The 15,693-nt window shown below is 60.3% G+C and overlaps 1 protein-coding gene across 1 annotated transcript in view; it reads right to left on the reverse strand.

Moving 5' to 3' along the window:
• The window catches only part of SIK3 (SIK family kinase 3), a 105,044-nt gene that overhangs the window by 13,301 nt on the left and 76,050 nt on the right, over positions 1–15,693 (reverse strand). Inside the window, exons 6-19 of the mRNA XM_029957584.1 lie at positions 15,217–15,335; positions 14,595–14,705; positions 14,221–14,364; positions 13,766–13,846; positions 13,250–13,359; positions 11,827–11,980; positions 11,447–11,602; positions 8,443–8,513; positions 6,181–6,324; positions 2,590–2,740; positions 1,806–1,931; positions 1,453–1,538; positions 935–1,044; positions 2–95 (exon numbers count right to left, since the gene is read on the reverse strand). Coding sequence (XP_029813444.1) covers positions 2–95; positions 935–1,044; positions 1,453–1,538; positions 1,806–1,931; positions 2,590–2,740; positions 6,181–6,324; positions 8,443–8,513; positions 11,447–11,602; positions 11,827–11,980; positions 13,250–13,359; positions 13,766–13,846; positions 14,221–14,364; positions 14,595–14,705; positions 15,217–15,335 — 1,657 coding nt within the window. The remainder of the gene's footprint in view (position 1; positions 96–934; positions 1,045–1,452; positions 1,539–1,805; positions 1,932–2,589; positions 2,741–6,180; positions 6,325–8,442; positions 8,514–11,446; positions 11,603–11,826; positions 11,981–13,249; positions 13,360–13,765; positions 13,847–14,220; positions 14,365–14,594; positions 14,706–15,216; positions 15,336–15,693) is intronic.

Genomic DNA, 15,693 nt, shown 5'->3' on the forward strand with positions numbered 1-15,693 from the left:
GGCCACGCCGGGAGGCGGGGAGCAGCTCTCTGGCTGCGGCTGGTACACCGCCCCGCGGGCCGGCAAGCCCGGAAACGGGGAGGGCGAGGAGGCCCCTGGAGAGAGAGGAACCCGAGTCACCGACGCCGGGCCGCCTGCCGGGGGGAGGCGGTGGGCACGCTCACACCGGATGCCACCAGGCCGGCGCTCCGCCAGCCCCTGCGTGTGGAAGACTCGAGAACCGGTTAAAGCCCGTATCCCCGGGGCCGCCCCCAGACTGCGCTTTCAGGTAAAGTGTCTCAGAGCTGGACCCAGACTAGTCTTTGAGTGGCTCTGATCTAGGGCCCAGCGAGCCTGCTCAAGTGCGAGGGGTGACCGAACAGGCCGGGGAGGGGACCTGAGACTCTACTTCTCCTGCTGGTATTGCTGGTGGGGGACCTGCATCGAGTCGGCGGGGCCGAGGCCAATTCAGCCTCTGCAGGAATCGACACCTCGCGGCGTGACTGGAGAGACCACCAGTTAGGGCGACACTAAGTCCTCAGGTCACTGGTCTCCGAAGACCCGTACGGATCAGGGCCCTCTCCTTCCTCCCTCCTCCCACACCCCGCAGGGCAGGACGCCACGCATACCCCGGAGAGCGGCATGGAAGCATGACAGCGGGGAAGGTTCTGGTAGCAGCCTTTGATTTCATAGGGTTGGAAGGGGTTTTATCAAAAATACTAATAACAGCCTATGGAACCATCTTGTACCAGAGACTTCTAGTGCCTTCCAGATATCTATATGATCCCTGTTGTGCATTTGAAAAGGCTCAGGCCTGCCCAAGTCCCCACCCGGAGCTGCACAGCTCAGGAGCCGCAGGGGCCGGGATTCGAACCCAGGTGGTCTGGCTCCAGAGCCCGTCCCCGAAGTCCTCCCCGGGAGAGTCGTCCCGGCTCGGTCTGACCCCCACACTCACCGTGAGGCTGGACCATGGCGCCGCTCATGGGGGGAGGGCTGTTACTGGGCGGCCTGAAGAGATGGTTGTTGGGGTGGCTGGGGGGCGGGCTGGAGGGCTGGATCCGCAGCCTTCAACAACAACAACACCGCCAGGTAAATAAGTGACTTTCCTGAGCTGATGGTACAGCCCTTGACGCTACTTTCAGTCACAGGAAACACACAGCAGAAACCTTTTTTTTTTTTTACTTTTGATAAGACTCAGGGCTGGAAAAATACCCACAAGCCACCCACCGCAGTGTCCCAGACTTCCAGATGCCGGAGGCGGAGGGCGCGGCGGGCCCCCGGCCGGGCCCGTCCCACTGCGGCGCTGCTCTGCCTGTGGGGCCGGCACCACGCAGGGGCCAGGGTTTCGGGGAGGTGGCCGACGCTGAGGACGGTCTCTTCCAACGACGCTAAAGCCAGTCCCTCCCTCCCGCACGAGTCGGGCCAAGGACGGCAGGCCGCAGAGACAACCGAGCGGAAGCAGCGATTCCTTACCTTTGGAGCTGGTGCGTGAGGAGGGCCGGCTGGTTTTCACACGCAGCCTGGAGAGGCGGAGAGGGCTGAGGAGGACAGATGGAGTCCTGAACACAGGCGGGGAGGGGAGAAGAACTGTGAGCCTGAGGACCAACCAGAGCGATTCCCGGGAAGGGGAGAAACAGCAACGACCGCCCGTGACTCGGTTTCCGCTCCTGCGGCTCATCAGAGTCTGATTCCCGGTCCTCACACACGGCGGCCGTCACCGTGAGTCCGCTCTGCCCCGCGTGATCGCCTCCCGGCCTCCCAGGCGACCGGCCAGCGGGCACACCCCAAGCCCGAGGGGAGGGGCGGGAGCGGGGCGCGGGGCCCACCTGGAGGTGCTGCTGGAGGGTCTGGTGGTGCTGCTCCTGCTGGTAGAGCACGTGCTGCTGCTGGGTCTTCTCCAGGGCCCGCTCGTCGACCTGCCCCCCGTACAGCTTCTGCAGCTGCTCACACTCCTGGAGGGAAAAGCAGTCGTACAGACGGGTGCAGCCACGCTCACCCCGTGCAGCGACGTCAGCAGAGGCTGCCCTGCCCTTGGGCCCCGGCAGAGGAGCGGTGTCCTTGAGGAGCAGCTCACCCACGTATGCGGGCCGGGTACTAAATATATTCACGTTCTGTGCTGGGTGAGCCAACGGGAGGCTAAGCGGGGCCCGGTGTGCGATCTGTGCACACAGCCCGCGTCGCCTGAAGCCTGGTCGTCAGGGAGGCAGGAAGCGCGCTGGCCCTTCGTAGAGGCCCAGGGGCACACTGCCCTCCTCCGGGAGCACCCTCCCTCCCCGCTGGAGAGTGTGCCCGGGCGGTAACAGCGCCAACCAGGCTCCAGCGACACCCAGTGCCCACAAGTCAGGAGCAGGACGCCAGGCTTGCTTAGCCGGGGGCCTCCCACCAGCGCACGAGCCCAGAAGTCCCGGTGACCGGAGGAAAACCCAGGCCCTTCGCGGGGGAGCTAGTCTGACCCTGGGGATAGCAGTACATACCACGGAGCAAGGAAAGAGTGTTAGAAGCGACACGGATGTGAGCCTCGACGCGAACAGGGCGGAGACTGGCCACCCCGGCCCGCCACTGCCGCCCTGCGCTCCCCACGCGTCCCCAGGGCGCCCACGCCTCCGTTACCTGCTGCAGCTGCTTGATGCTGCTGCTGTTGGCCAGCTTCTCCAGGTGCGCTTTGAAGGCCTGGATGCTCGCGGCCCCGTCCGAGAACCGGCGCACGGGGGAGAAGCGCTCCGTGGGGAGGTGCAGGGTGTTGGAGTCCTTGTAGGGGGAGCTGAACACACGGAAGAGGAGGTCAGGGGCGGGACTCGGGGGCTGGGGCCGCATCGCCCAGGGACTGCTGCTCCTGAAGATGCGCAGAGACGGCTGGCGGCACGCGGAGCCCCGCGGACCCCGTCGCCGACGGGCCATCTCCAGGGCCGGCCGGCCCCTCGCCTGCGCCCCCGCACCAGGCCAGCTGCGCCTCCTCCATCCCACTCACCTGGAGCTGGCTTCACTTCCAAGCCGCTGAGGTCTTGGACTCAAACGCGCCCAGTTCTTACAAATACGCTAGGTCAGAGAGAAGAGCCTCCAGAGCCCTCAGGCCAAGCTGTACGGGGACCCCCGCCTTCATATCAGGACCGCCTAGTGCCTTGGGAAACCTGAAATTCGCTGTCCGACCCAGTGCTCTCTGCGTGGCCAGAAGCAAACTACAGTCAGCTTTGTGGCAAAGGCCCGTGCCAGGAAGTGGAGGGTGGAGGTTCAGGCAGAAGGAAAGGGGGGGCCTCAGATCCCCAGATGGAGACAGCACAGTCTTAAGGAATGTGGACCTCAAGATCCTAGGCACGCGCCCGGTCAACGCAAATAAGTGAATTTGCCCGCTGTGAAAACTCACTCCCCAGAGCAGCAGCCTCCCCCAACCTCCTATCGCAAGAGGGATGGCGTGGACTGACCACAAACCCTCACGGCTCAGAGCACAGCCGGCGCCTCACGAGAGAGCGCGCGAGCTGCTGACACGGAAGGCCCGAGGCAGCGGGGGTCAGCAGCGAGCACCCCATCGCCCCATCAGAAGGAGATGTTTATGGGGAGAGGGAAGCAGAAAAAAGGCCGGCCAGGCGGCGTTCCGGCCGCTGATGGAGACCAGGGTTTGCGTCCGGACAGAGATGGTATCGCTCCGGACCGCGGGCGGGGCGACGCGGGCCCGGCTGGCTGCTCGCTCTGCACCGAAGCAGAGCGAGGCTCCGGGAGCGGGGTGCGCGGACGGCGAGGCCTCGGGGGCGCCGGTCAGCCCTGCCTCCCCTGCGGAGGACCCCGGGGTCGGCCTCCACCCGGGCTCGACACGGAGCGGCGCCGAGGCCGTGAGCACGGACACACGCGTGTAACACAGAAGACACGGGACTCCGGCAGACACGCCCCGGAGCCGCGATCACGACTCAGCACCTCCTATTTCCGTCCCTACCTCAGGGGTCGGGAGTCGAAGCGAGCACACAGTACTGTCTTCTCCTAAAATCAGAGTCTTAGACTTCCGACACTCGCTGATACCGGACCCGCTTCGGATCCCCTCAGAGAGCGGTGAAGACGGCCGGTCCAGGTAAGACCGGCGCCAATTCCCAGGCCCGGGTGCTCCGTGAGTTTTCCAGAACTCTGGGACTGACTCGGGTCAGTCCGGCTAGAAGCCCCCGGGGCAGCCCCGACGCAGCCGCTCAGGTCGGAAGCACGGACAGCGCCCGTCGTGCTGCGCCCTCGGCAGCAGCCTGTTCCCGCTCAGGACGGCCTCCTGCTGGGGTGACACCCCCCCCCCCACACCTCCCACACGGGAACTCGGTTCCCGCCCTGAAAACACCCATCCTCTGTTCATGTTTTTAGTTACACTTTAAAACTTTTTTAAATTACATACTTCCAAGATTAAAAAGATGGTCAGACCCTCTTCTGTCCCCACACTGACTTCACGAGTCACATCCTGGAAGAACAGGCATCTACCATGTTCTTGAATCGTTTCCTCCAGAAAATGAGAGGGACTCAGTATCTGTGTAGGTCGCTCATTTTCAGTGTCTCATGACTTTGCCAAGCTTCTCTTTCCCTCTGAAGACGACCGTCAGTGCCCGGTGTTGCCAGGAAGCCCTCCGCAGGCGCCGCGTCTGCACAGGCCCCGCCGCGCCCAACACGCACTCTGGGCCCAGGTCGCCCTCGGCTCGCCTGACCACAGGCAGCCCGAGACCCCGACGGAGAGTGGACACAGGAAGGCGCGCGGCGGACAGACTCCCCGCAGGCAGGCAGCCAGGGCACAAGCGGGTCACGCTGCCAACGTGGCCTTTGTCACTAAACGCGTGCCGACGGGCCCGAGACTGTGACAGAGGTGGACCGTGGGCAGGCGGCGATCCTCACGGTTTCCCGCGAAGACCACCCCCCGAGGAGCGCGTGCAGTCACGGCGGGCCACCCGAAGGACGCAGGCGGAACCACAGACGCTGACAAAGGCTAGAGAGCGGTCAGGCCGCGGAGGCAGGAGGACAGACGAGGAGAAACAGAGACAAAGGTTCTGTCAGGCGACGGTGGAGAGCTCAGAGCTGGGGAGAAATCGCAGGAAACTCGGAGTGGGGGCGGGGAGGTGGGGAGAGGCAGCTCTCCAATAGCCCCCCCGCCCCGGAACCTTCCTGAGCAGTGCCCTCACAGCGCGGGCCCTGACACAGGCTCCTCAGAACAGCACTGTCTCTGGGCCAGGGAGACACTTTTTTTTTTTTTACAGCCGCCATTCCTGCTAGTCCCTTCCAGACCATTCTTACTGTTACTCCTGATCACCCAGAAGAGCTGATCTGCCTTCTCTCAGAGTGCCAGGGGGGCGCTCATCATGTCTGTCTACACGGAGTCCACCTGCCCCGGCGGACTGTGTGGACGCCTGACCGGGAACTGGCCACAGTAAAAACCCTGCGTCAGGCTCGCCGGCATGAGCCGGTGACAGGGTATAACAACAGCGCGTTCATAAACGGCTTTTCCCTGGAACCTGGACTGCTTTTCCCCCTTCTCAAGGAAGGCTGCTTCTGCGTCCTCCCAACGAGACGGAAATGAAATGGACTCTGGCAGTCGGCGGCGGCTCGGAGAGTGTGGCCCGTGCGCCTGGGGACAGCTCAAGGGGACACAGCCGAGAATGCCAGTCACGGAGGTGTTCACAGAAGTAGCCACCTTCTTAAGCAAGGAACAGGGCCACTGCCCCGTGCTCCCAGGCTTGCTTGTATTCAGTGCCGTTTTCGTGGCTTGTTATTTCTTCAAGAGGATGAATCACAAACGTAACAGAGACCTACTGAAAGGGCTCAGCCTTCAGATCCTATCAAGAACGACTTCTCAGGCACAACACTCAAGAGAACGCGGTGTCTCTGCTCTGCCCGTCACAGAGCGATGCTCCGTCCTCCACGGCCACGCTCACTGCTCCGTGGTGACGGGGTAAGGAATGCTCCTGCTCTCGGAAGGTGACGGGTCACTAAGGGTCAAGTCTATCGCTACGGCTACAGTTCCTTCCACATGCAGCAGGTCTCAAGTTCAATCTCATCTCTGAGTCAACATCTTGAATCACGAGACTCAACAGCAGACCACAAACATGTGTGCAAGGGAAAGGGACACAAGAACCGCGTGCTGCCCCGTGGCGGCTCAGCGAAGGAGCCGAGAAGACGTGAGCTCAGGCTGCTGTGTAAGGGCCTCGCCGCGGGCCCCGAGGAGCTCACGGAGCTCATGTGGCTACTCACCGATGCTGGTCAGGTACCAGGTGAGGGGGCCAGACCCGGGACCGGAAAGGCTGCTGTCCTAGCTGCCGCTGGAGGTCCGGTGGGATCTCAGCTGTAGGGCTGGTCATGGCCAGTGTGTGCCTTTTGGACCTATTTGCCAAGTACCTGCAACAGGCAGGAACACATTTCATAGTAAAAAAGACAGCAGGAACGTTCCTCAGCAAGAAGCATCAGAAGTTCACCCAACGCACTGGGAGTGAAATCGTGCCGGAGCTCAGGAAAGGCTCGGCGACAACCAGATCCCTGGCTGGATGGAAATGAGACCCGGCCGGCCGACAAGCCGGCTTACCGCCGCAGTGGCTGGACGGGGGACCCGAGAGCAGCCACCGGGAGAAGAGAGAAGACAGATGGGGTGCACAGAGAAGACCGACTTTCCTGTGGCACTCGAAAGAAGAATCTATTTCCCACTTGTTAATTTTATTCCTCTTTGCCCTCCAAATTTCTGAAATCCAAGTCAGAGGAAATGAGCCCTAAGACTTATTCCTAGAGATGAGCCAAGAGAGATATTCACAAGGGCTCTGTGGAGTCTTTAGACCCCAATGGCCCCTGGGCGTCCTCACTTACAAGTCCTTCCATCTGGGGCTGAGTGACTTCCCCTCCCCTCCTGCCCCGTGACTGTAAGTCACTCATCAGAGAAGAAAACTGACATCATCCCGAGGGAATCACATTCTCTAGAGGATGAAGAAACGGAACCACATGAAATGTTTAGAATTGGTTTTAGGGGGGAGAAAAGACACGGTGAGAAACACAAAAGCTTCAGGAGCTGAAGAACTGACAAGCTGCTGACTCTTATTCTAAAAGCTCCACCGGATCAGCTGCTTAGTCAACAGCAGACCGAAGCTCTGGACCCTCACCTAGCCGACGGCCCCTCTTCCTGGCTGAGCACAGAGACAGCGCTGTCCCTCTCCGCGACATCAGTGCCGAGGGCCACCGCACCCTTTAAATGTGGGTCTCAAGAAAAAAGAAGGTGGAGCCGGAGGAAGTAAAATCCAAGACAGAGAAGATAAAGTGAAACACGACCGTCTAATAAAGGTAGCAAGTTTCCTAATGTTTCTTCCAGGACACCAGCAGGGCCCACTTGCAACATCATTTACCCTGTTATCAGCAAACTGCAGAGACATCAGCATCAAGAGGAAAACAAGGAGGTCGCCACAATGTTTCTCCCGCTGGCGGAGCCGCAGGAGCCGAGCCGCCTCCCACGGCCTGCTCTCCGCTTTGCCAACGGGGCAGCTCCGCCCCAGCAGCAGCTCACATGCACAGCTGCTGGGGGAGAAGAGCGCGCCGGCCAGCCGCTGTCAGGGTCCGGAAAAGTGGCCTTTTCATTCTGAACTACTTTGCCCATCTACGCTAAGAACAGTTAACAGGCTACAGAGTAATCAGCGGTGCATAAACTTGCCCAAGAGTAAGCCATTAGTGGTTTCAGAGCCACTTGAGAAAGACACCCAGAGTTTCCCCAAGAGCCCATGAAAACCATTTTATTTCAACTTCCCTCGTGGGGAAAACACAGGATCTTAAGAACCCCTGTATTTCTGGGAAAATACATGCTGGATTCTAGTCCCCCCCCCCCCCGGAAATAAGAAAGACCCCTGCCGCAGGGGGGCATGCACGGGCCAGACACGGCTAACGGGGCTGAGGCAGCGTGGACAGCGCGGCACGCCCGATGGTCACTGCCGTCCTCTCTGTGGGCGGGCATCTCAACAGGGCTCTGCAAACAGACATGTGCACCTGTCCCTGGCCCGGAGCCCACATTCTCTTCTCGTTATCTCTGTGGCACAAGGGGACGGGAGAGGCGCTCGTTCTCCTGGGAAGGAGGAGTCCGGGCCAGAGGTTGGCGGCCAGACTAGCCGGGTCACGGTCATCCCAGATCGCCACTGCCTTCTCAGTGAACAGTTCTCGGCAGGCAGGAGCAGGCTTTGCGCCTTGTGAATACTATCGGAGTTGCAAACGTGAAGGCGGGGGCAAGTAAGGAAGGAGGGAGGAGAGAGAGTTCTCACGGTTACTGCTGTCACTTAGGGGCTCCCAGTGGCGCTCACAGAAGTGACATTGCCTGGGCAGTCTTCTGTGACTTCCAGGTGGGGAGGGCCGTGCCATGCAGCTTGAGCAAAGAGACCACCCAAGTGTTGGAGCGGCACTGCACCACCTCCCTGGGCAGAGGTGACCTCTCGCCGGGGGCAGGGGCGCCTGCCCAGGGAGCTCTGCGGACAGTGCCGGGGGTCACGTTACCTCTGCACGGCTTCCTGGTCCGGCTCCCCGTCCGAGCTCTCCTCGTCCACAGGGGCGACCGCCGGCGCTGCCTGCGGGGACACGGAAGGGAAGCTCAGGGCGCGCTCCTCCCACGGCGGCCCTCCTGCTAGGAACCGGACGTGGGGCGGGCCTCTCTGTTGGCCTTCCTATTTACACAACTTCCCCAGGACCCCTGGTTCTACGGGACGTTCACAGGCCTGCCTGGCGTTCCATTTCTACCTCGCTCGGGGGGTTTTAACTTGGATTGCTTCCACTGAGTCATCATTCACTCATTCATCCAACCAAGAGCTGACTGCCTACCAAGTTCCAGGATAAAGTGAGAATCCACAAATACGGCCCCTGCCCTCGCGTCTGTCTGGCGGAGGACAGAGCCGCGTGACCAGGTGATCACAGAACCGCATGCCCGAGTCCCCGAACGGCCACCGGGGAGGGCGTCTCGGAGGACATGACACTTCGCCTCGGACCTGAAGGGGACACGGGACGGGCCGCGCGTGGGGGGGAAAGGGTCACAGCCTCCGAGGTGTCTGGGCTGAGAGAGAAGAGAAGGCCCGCAGGTGTCCGAGGACCTGAAGATACAGCAGAAGCTGTTTACCTGGAATGTCTAGGAGCTGACCTGCTGTTTCATGTTAACGTTGTCACTGGCGTCTAGAGGTCTTCAGTGCCAGCAAAGCGGGACGGATTTCTAACAGCACGTCTTAGTATGTTATATGTAATTGTGCAGCTGTGAGTCAAAGCTTGAAAACAGCTGTCACCCCTGCAAACACATACGTGCGCCGAGAGGCACCACCGAGCGTGCGTCCCCGTGACGCCCTCAGCTACACGAGGCCAGACGTGCTGACCTTCCTTCCCGCCCTCGCGGGCTGGCGGCTCACACAAGCACTGCACGTCAGGCACCACGGGGGTGTAAGAGTCCTACTTTCATTGTTACAAAAGAGCTTTTTTTCTTAAGTGGATGATTGTGATAAAACGGGAAAAAACCTTTGGGAACAATTCCAGTGTGTGAATGCTGCTGGAGTGTCTGGACCCCCTTCTACGGCTCCGCAAGGCTGGGGTGGACGGCTTAGGCAAGGTGGCCACAGACGAGGCAGGACAGGGGTACGGTGGCCAGTTACAAACGGCCTTGAATACCACATTAAGAAGTTTATTTCGAGGAAGGGCAGTGGCAAATCACTAGAGGATTTCAGGCAGGAACATGATGTTAATGAGGTCTGTACTCTAGAAAGTTAGCTTGCTGGAGCCGCAGTGTGAGAAGGGCTGGGGAGGAGGGGGCTTAGGGGACAAGACCAGAGGCAAGGAAGCTAGTCAGGAGGCCACTGTGTTAGTGACAGGATGACAGTGACTTCCGGAAGGAGAGGTGGAGGACGGAGGTAAGGCGATGGCTAACTGACCGGCTACGGGGATGAGGGGAGGGTAGAGGTAACGATAAGTCCCACACCTCTGGCTCGTGGAGCCAGTCACGGTCGCCCCGGAGGAGAGACGGGTCACACACACTCACACACTCAACTGAACCCGCGAGGACCCCTGGGGTGGAGGCCGCAGAAGAGAAGAGGCTCAGGGCTGAAGACTCACTTGGGAACGGGGATCACACGAGTGGACAAGACCTCCCAGAGAGAGGACGTAAAGTGGGACGGAAACAGGGCCCCGGACACAATGTGGGTCCCACCGACTTGAAGGAGCAGGCAGAACAGGGAGCCGGAAAAGGAGACGCAGCAGGAAAATGAGAATGTGGTACCACAGAAGCCAAAAGAAGACCGTATTTCAAAGAGAAAAGAAACGGTCCGCAGTGACTAATATGGCTGCAAGGTCCAAAAAGATAAAGATTAGAAATGCCCACCACATTTGTCAACAAAAGCTTGTTAGTGACCTTGGCAGAGAGTTACGGTGGACAAAGGAAGCCCCGCGGAGCCGGCCCCCACGCCTCATCACCCCCTTGTCCCTCCCGGCCCCGAGGGCCCCTGCCCGGCCTGGCCGGCGACGCTCACGCTGGCACTCAGCCGCACGTGGCCGTCTGCCGCCACCCCGCCACTCCACCCGGGCTGGCCCTTGCTCTCTCCGGCAGCCCTGGTACTGGAAGTGTGGCGCACAGGCCTGTGTCTTGTTACCAATCCATGAAAAAGTCAGTGGAGGAGTCAAGGGTAAGCCTTTAGAAACTTCTACAGCAATTTAACAGAGCAATTCGGTCTGTCGACAACTTAGCCTTGTTTAAAAATTTTTATTTCTCTAATAATTCACTTGTTTGTATTTCACAAAGGTATTAATCCCATGGAGTATTAAAGGGGGAGAAAGGTCTCAACTGGCGGGATGCTGAGGGCGCAGCCCTAAAAACCTCGTAAGGGCTCTGGATATAATTAGCACCCGATCGTGGGGTGGATGGGACGGACGGACGGATGAGTTCACCTACGACAGGAAGATAACCAGAAATAAGCAGACCCAGGGAAGGAATCTCTGCAGGTGACTAGTGAGAGAGTGTGTGTGCGTGTGTCTACATATAAAATAGAAACGACAGACCCGAGAGACCAGCTGCCTCGGTCAGAGCTCACGGAAGCCGAACCGTCGCGTGACCCAGGCTGTATCAAGAGCGTGGAGCAGCGCTACTCAAGGAGAGAGGGCTGCTGACAAGTCTCGCAAGCCCCTGCAAAGGGAAACTGTCAGTCGCGGCCACCGGCTGGACGGGGAGAAGGCCCTGTCAGGCCGGCCACTGCGCCCTGCTGTGGCCTCGGGGCCGAGGCAGCACCCAACAGGGGCTCCTGTGAGTGGCCCACTGGGGAGGCAGGCTTCAGTGCAGTAATCGTTCGGTTACGTAAAGGAGTTAGCCAAAACTTAGGTCTGGAAAATTCTATGAGCCTGAAGAAAGCGGGACTCCACCGAGCACGGTAAGCTTAGAGGAAGAGGAAATTCCGACATTTAGGCTGGTGACCTTGGGATCCCAGCCCAAGGCCCGCGACCTCTGAGAAAGTCAGGTCAGGCAGGTGCTGCTACTCACTGGCGTCATGGTGACCAGAGGGGACGGTCCCCGCGGGCGCTTCAGCAGCTGCTGGGCGTGGAGCTGGATGTCGGCGCCTCCGTCCGACGCCCTCCGGCCGAGGGGGCCCATCCCGTTCAGCAGCTGTAGGGCGGGCGGCTGTAAGAGGGACTGCTCCTGTCGCGAGTACAAGCGGGCGGGCGCGGTGAGAGGGCAGGGGGGGGGGGGGTCCTCCAGTACGGACGACCGACCGGTCCTCCCTCTCACGCAAGCTGCTGTGCGACAGGAAGCAGCCCCGTCCCTAAGGGTACCCCTAAGTCCGGGGCCAGGTCCCTCAAAGGCTCTCAGAGGACGCTCGACTGTGTGTCTCTGGGGGGCAAGCCCTCTCCCACATCTGGTACCTTGTACTCAAGCTGCCCAGTCGGCTGCAAGCTGTGCACGGGCAGCAGGTTGTGCATGAAGTTCATGTTCGCGGCCACCTGCAGGAAGGGAGCCTGGGGGCTGACCCCAGGAAAGCCGGGCACGAGCTTCTGCAGGTCTTCCACGACTTCCGTGCTGGGGGGACACAGGACGGCAGGAAATGTGGGTCAGTGTTTGTACTCAAGAGTGCCCAGGTGGCCAAACTGATGAAACCACTGGGTTCAGCACAATGGACTTTACTTCCCCCCAGCCGCTCCTCGGTTTGCACCTCTCAGGCCCCAAGGCACGGAGAGGCCTGGCGTGTGGAACCTGGCTCTCGGCCACTGCCGTGTTCGGGACTGGGGCTTGCTATTCTTCACTGACCCCTCGTGTCAAACCAGCAGCTCTGAGCCGGGAGGAAACAGTGGCACCAGGCCAGCTGGGGTTTTCAAAGCCTGGCGGTGAACAGCAAGTCTCTGGAGGACACAGACCGTCCACTGAAACAGCGGCTGCCCGAAGCAGCAACTGACTGACCAGGGAAAGAATGTAACTACCGGCGTCAGGGCCGACGGCGGAGAGGCGGCCGTGCGGGGCTCTGTGCGCCACCAGCAAGGTTCACAGCGCGCCTCCAAACAAGAGATCCTTCCACCGCCCCAGGGGCGCGGGGCTCCGGTCTTCGAGGCCAGAATGCACCCCCACTGCCCGCTGATCACGGCCGAGAGTGAGAGACGGAAAACAGGCCGGCAGCCGGGCTCAGGAGGCGTTTTTGGAAACCTCTCGGGCGAGAGGAGTTTGTAAGAACACTGGCTTCGCCCCTAACTGAACTCTCAAGAGAGCTCCTGCCATGACCTCCTCTTCCCAACAGGGTAGAGGAAATATCCAGAAGAGACGCGAGGCTATTCTTAACGTTGAAAGCCTTCAAATGCGGAAGAAACCCGGGAGGGCCAGCCTCCAGTCCATGTCCCCTGGGAAGGGCGCCACACTAAAGGGCTGCCCGGGGAAAACGTTGGGACACTGTCCGTAGGTCTGGCATGGGGCTCCTGCTCACTTAGTTTTTAACTTCCATGAATTACCCCGTATCATCAGTCATCCTTCCTAGTTGGGTCTCCCATTAAAGCATGTAGCAAACAACATCTCTAAAAGTTATCAAACTCAGATGAGTTGTCAGGGGTACTTTCCTGTGACCTAGAGCAGAGGACCAGGACCCCACCGTGCTCTTCACCGAGGCCCTGTGACTGACTGACGCGCCGGTGGCGTCGGCCCCCCACGCCCGAGGGACGGTTCTTCAGTCACGTCAAGGCTGATCCAGCAGGGACACCGAACCGGGCTGGACACGTGGACCCGGTCTCCTCCGGGATGTACGGCGGGGCAGGGAGAACGGGCCACGGCGGGGACTCAAAGCCAGGCTGCGGGCCGGACACTCACCGCGGGTCGGCCACGCCCACCGTGTGTCGCCTCATGGACAGATAGCGGACCAGCGCCTCAGGGGACGGCTCCTCACCCTCGTCACTGTCCAAGTTCACCGTCCCGTCCGGCTGCGGAGAAAAGAAATACAATAAAACCAGAAATAAAAAGTAATTCAGAACAAATAATTAAATATAGAACGTTTTAAGTTTATTTATTTTGGAGGTGGAAGAGAGAAAGAGACAGACAGACCGAATGTGTGCATTTGCAGGGAGGGGCAAAGAGGGAGAGAGAGGGAATCCCAAGTAGGCTCTCCACAGTCAGCGTGGAGCCCGATGTGGGGCTGTGAGATCAAGACCTGAGCCGAAACCAAGAGTCAGACGCTTAACTAGCTGAGCCACCCAGGGGCACCCCCTCCCCCAATTTTTGGGAAGGGAAGGGGAAGGGAAGGCAATTCTACACCAGAAGCCAGGACGAGCAGGAACAACACGGAGAGGAGAGGGTCTGGGCTGACAACCGCCCGAGGTCACCACTTGCCTCCACGATCTGGTTCTCGGGGTTGATGAGCTGCACCTGGGGAACGCTGATGCTCATGGCGGTGGTACCAGCCTGCTCCGCCTGGAAAGGGGCACATGTGTACACGCCCTTACCTTCCGTGTCAGAGGGAAAGGACGATGGTCTTTGGAAGGATTCCTGATTGCTAACGTCCGCCCGCAGGAGCTACCGCAAGGAAGCATTCTTTAGAGAAAACAGTCTCTCAGTGATTGACTGTTTCTTAAATAAACAAACAAACAAAGGCAACCCTTGCTGTCCATCCTGAGTGCTAGAGGGCCCTCCCGTCCTCTCTGTCAAAGAAAGGGTCTGACCTCTGCTTGGCGAGGGAGCAATGACACATGGGAGGGGACGGAGGTCAGGAGACTCACAAGCAACGGCGACCTGTCCCCTCCCCCGTGTCACTCGGCCTGAATCAGGTCACTGGAGCTACTGCCCACCTGGACACTGACTGGAGCCTGAAAGCCCACGGCGCGGGGCGTGCTGGGAGGCACTCCGCCGCGCAGGGTTTTGTGTCTTCTGTGTCGGTCACACAGCAGGCTGTAGATCGCACTGTAGTGGTCGTAGGCATCCGATCTCAAGGACTGCCGAACAGAAGGGAGAGGAGGAGGTTGGCCTGGTGAAAGGGCAGCAGGGGCCAAAGCCCTTCTGGCAGTGCAGGCGCAGGACCAGAGCACCTTTCTGTCACGCTCAGTGAGGAGCAGAGAAGGACAGCAGGCGACCGAGCAGACGGAGGCTCCCAGGGAGGAGAGGGGGGCAGGGCAGGACCGAGGCCCACAGCTGCACGTCACGCGGCCCTACCCCCCCGAGGTACCTGCAGGGTCCGCTCCTTGTCCAGGCCCATGTCCTCCATGGCCAGGAGGACGTCCTCATTCAGGCGGTCAGTCTGCCTCTCCTCCTTTAGGTGCTGGCACTCTGCTATTAACTGTAACATTAAAGAAGGCAAGCGGTAAAGCCCAATTAGCCATGTAAGATGGCGTTCCGTAGGTAACGAACAGGCTCTTCCATGCCCCCAGCGTGGGGCATTTCTGGCCTCAGACAAACCCTAAGCAAGCAAGTCCTAGGTACTCGGCCATAGGCGGACAAGATCTCCACTTCCCGGAGGTCCTACGGGATGGCCATACGGTTTAGATAAAGGTACGCTAGAGAAGCCGCCAAACTGGACACACAAAGCAGGAAGGAGCTTTCCCCTGGTAGATGAGCAGCAGAAATGCGGGCTGCAGGGTCTCAACAGCCCAGGAGGGGCTCTGGTTTGGGGACGAGCAGCAGCGACTCGGCTGGCCACAGATTCCCTCTCGCTGGCATCCCTCCCTCTTTAGTAGCAGACACCTGTTTGTTCCCAGCCCCCCTCTCGGGTCCGGCCCGGTTATGGTCTCAGGCAGGACAGACGGCGGGACAGAGGGGGAGCTCTCTGGGGCGGGCGGCACCCAGCTCACCCTGTCAAAGTTGGGGTCGGCCTCCCCCAGCTTCATCCACTTGTGCTTGCAGATCTGCTCCATCGAGAGGCGCTTGCTGGGGTCTAGCACCAGCATGTGGCGGATCAGGTGCTCACACTCTGCAACAGACAAGGAGGGTCCCTCAGCCCCAACGAGGGCCCGAGGCGCGGCGGGCAGCCGGCTCCCCGGCCCCGGCTTCCAGGCTCTCCTGCTCCCCGCCTCACTGCTCACCCCACAAGGGCCTGGGCAAAGGCAGGAGGAGGGGAGAGGAGGCAGGCGGGTGAACACCTTCGTTAGAAGCCTGACCAGACGGTGTGGGAGACCCCGTGAGCCTCGTGCATTTCTATCGCCCGCAGCGCCATTTAACACAACCGGTGACACACTGAGTGCCTCTAAGGAGCCGCAGCGTCTCACGAGGTGCTGGATCCTTCAGCCCGGCCTCCCTGGGGGTGCCGCCACGCGCCCCAGCAGCCCGGC

Source organism: Suricata suricatta, chromosome 11, assembly GCF_006229205.1.
Source record: "Suricata suricatta isolate VVHF042 chromosome 11, meerkat_22Aug2017_6uvM2_HiC, whole genome shotgun sequence".
Taxonomy (NCBI): Eukaryota; Metazoa; Chordata; class Mammalia; order Carnivora; family Herpestidae; genus Suricata; species Suricata suricatta.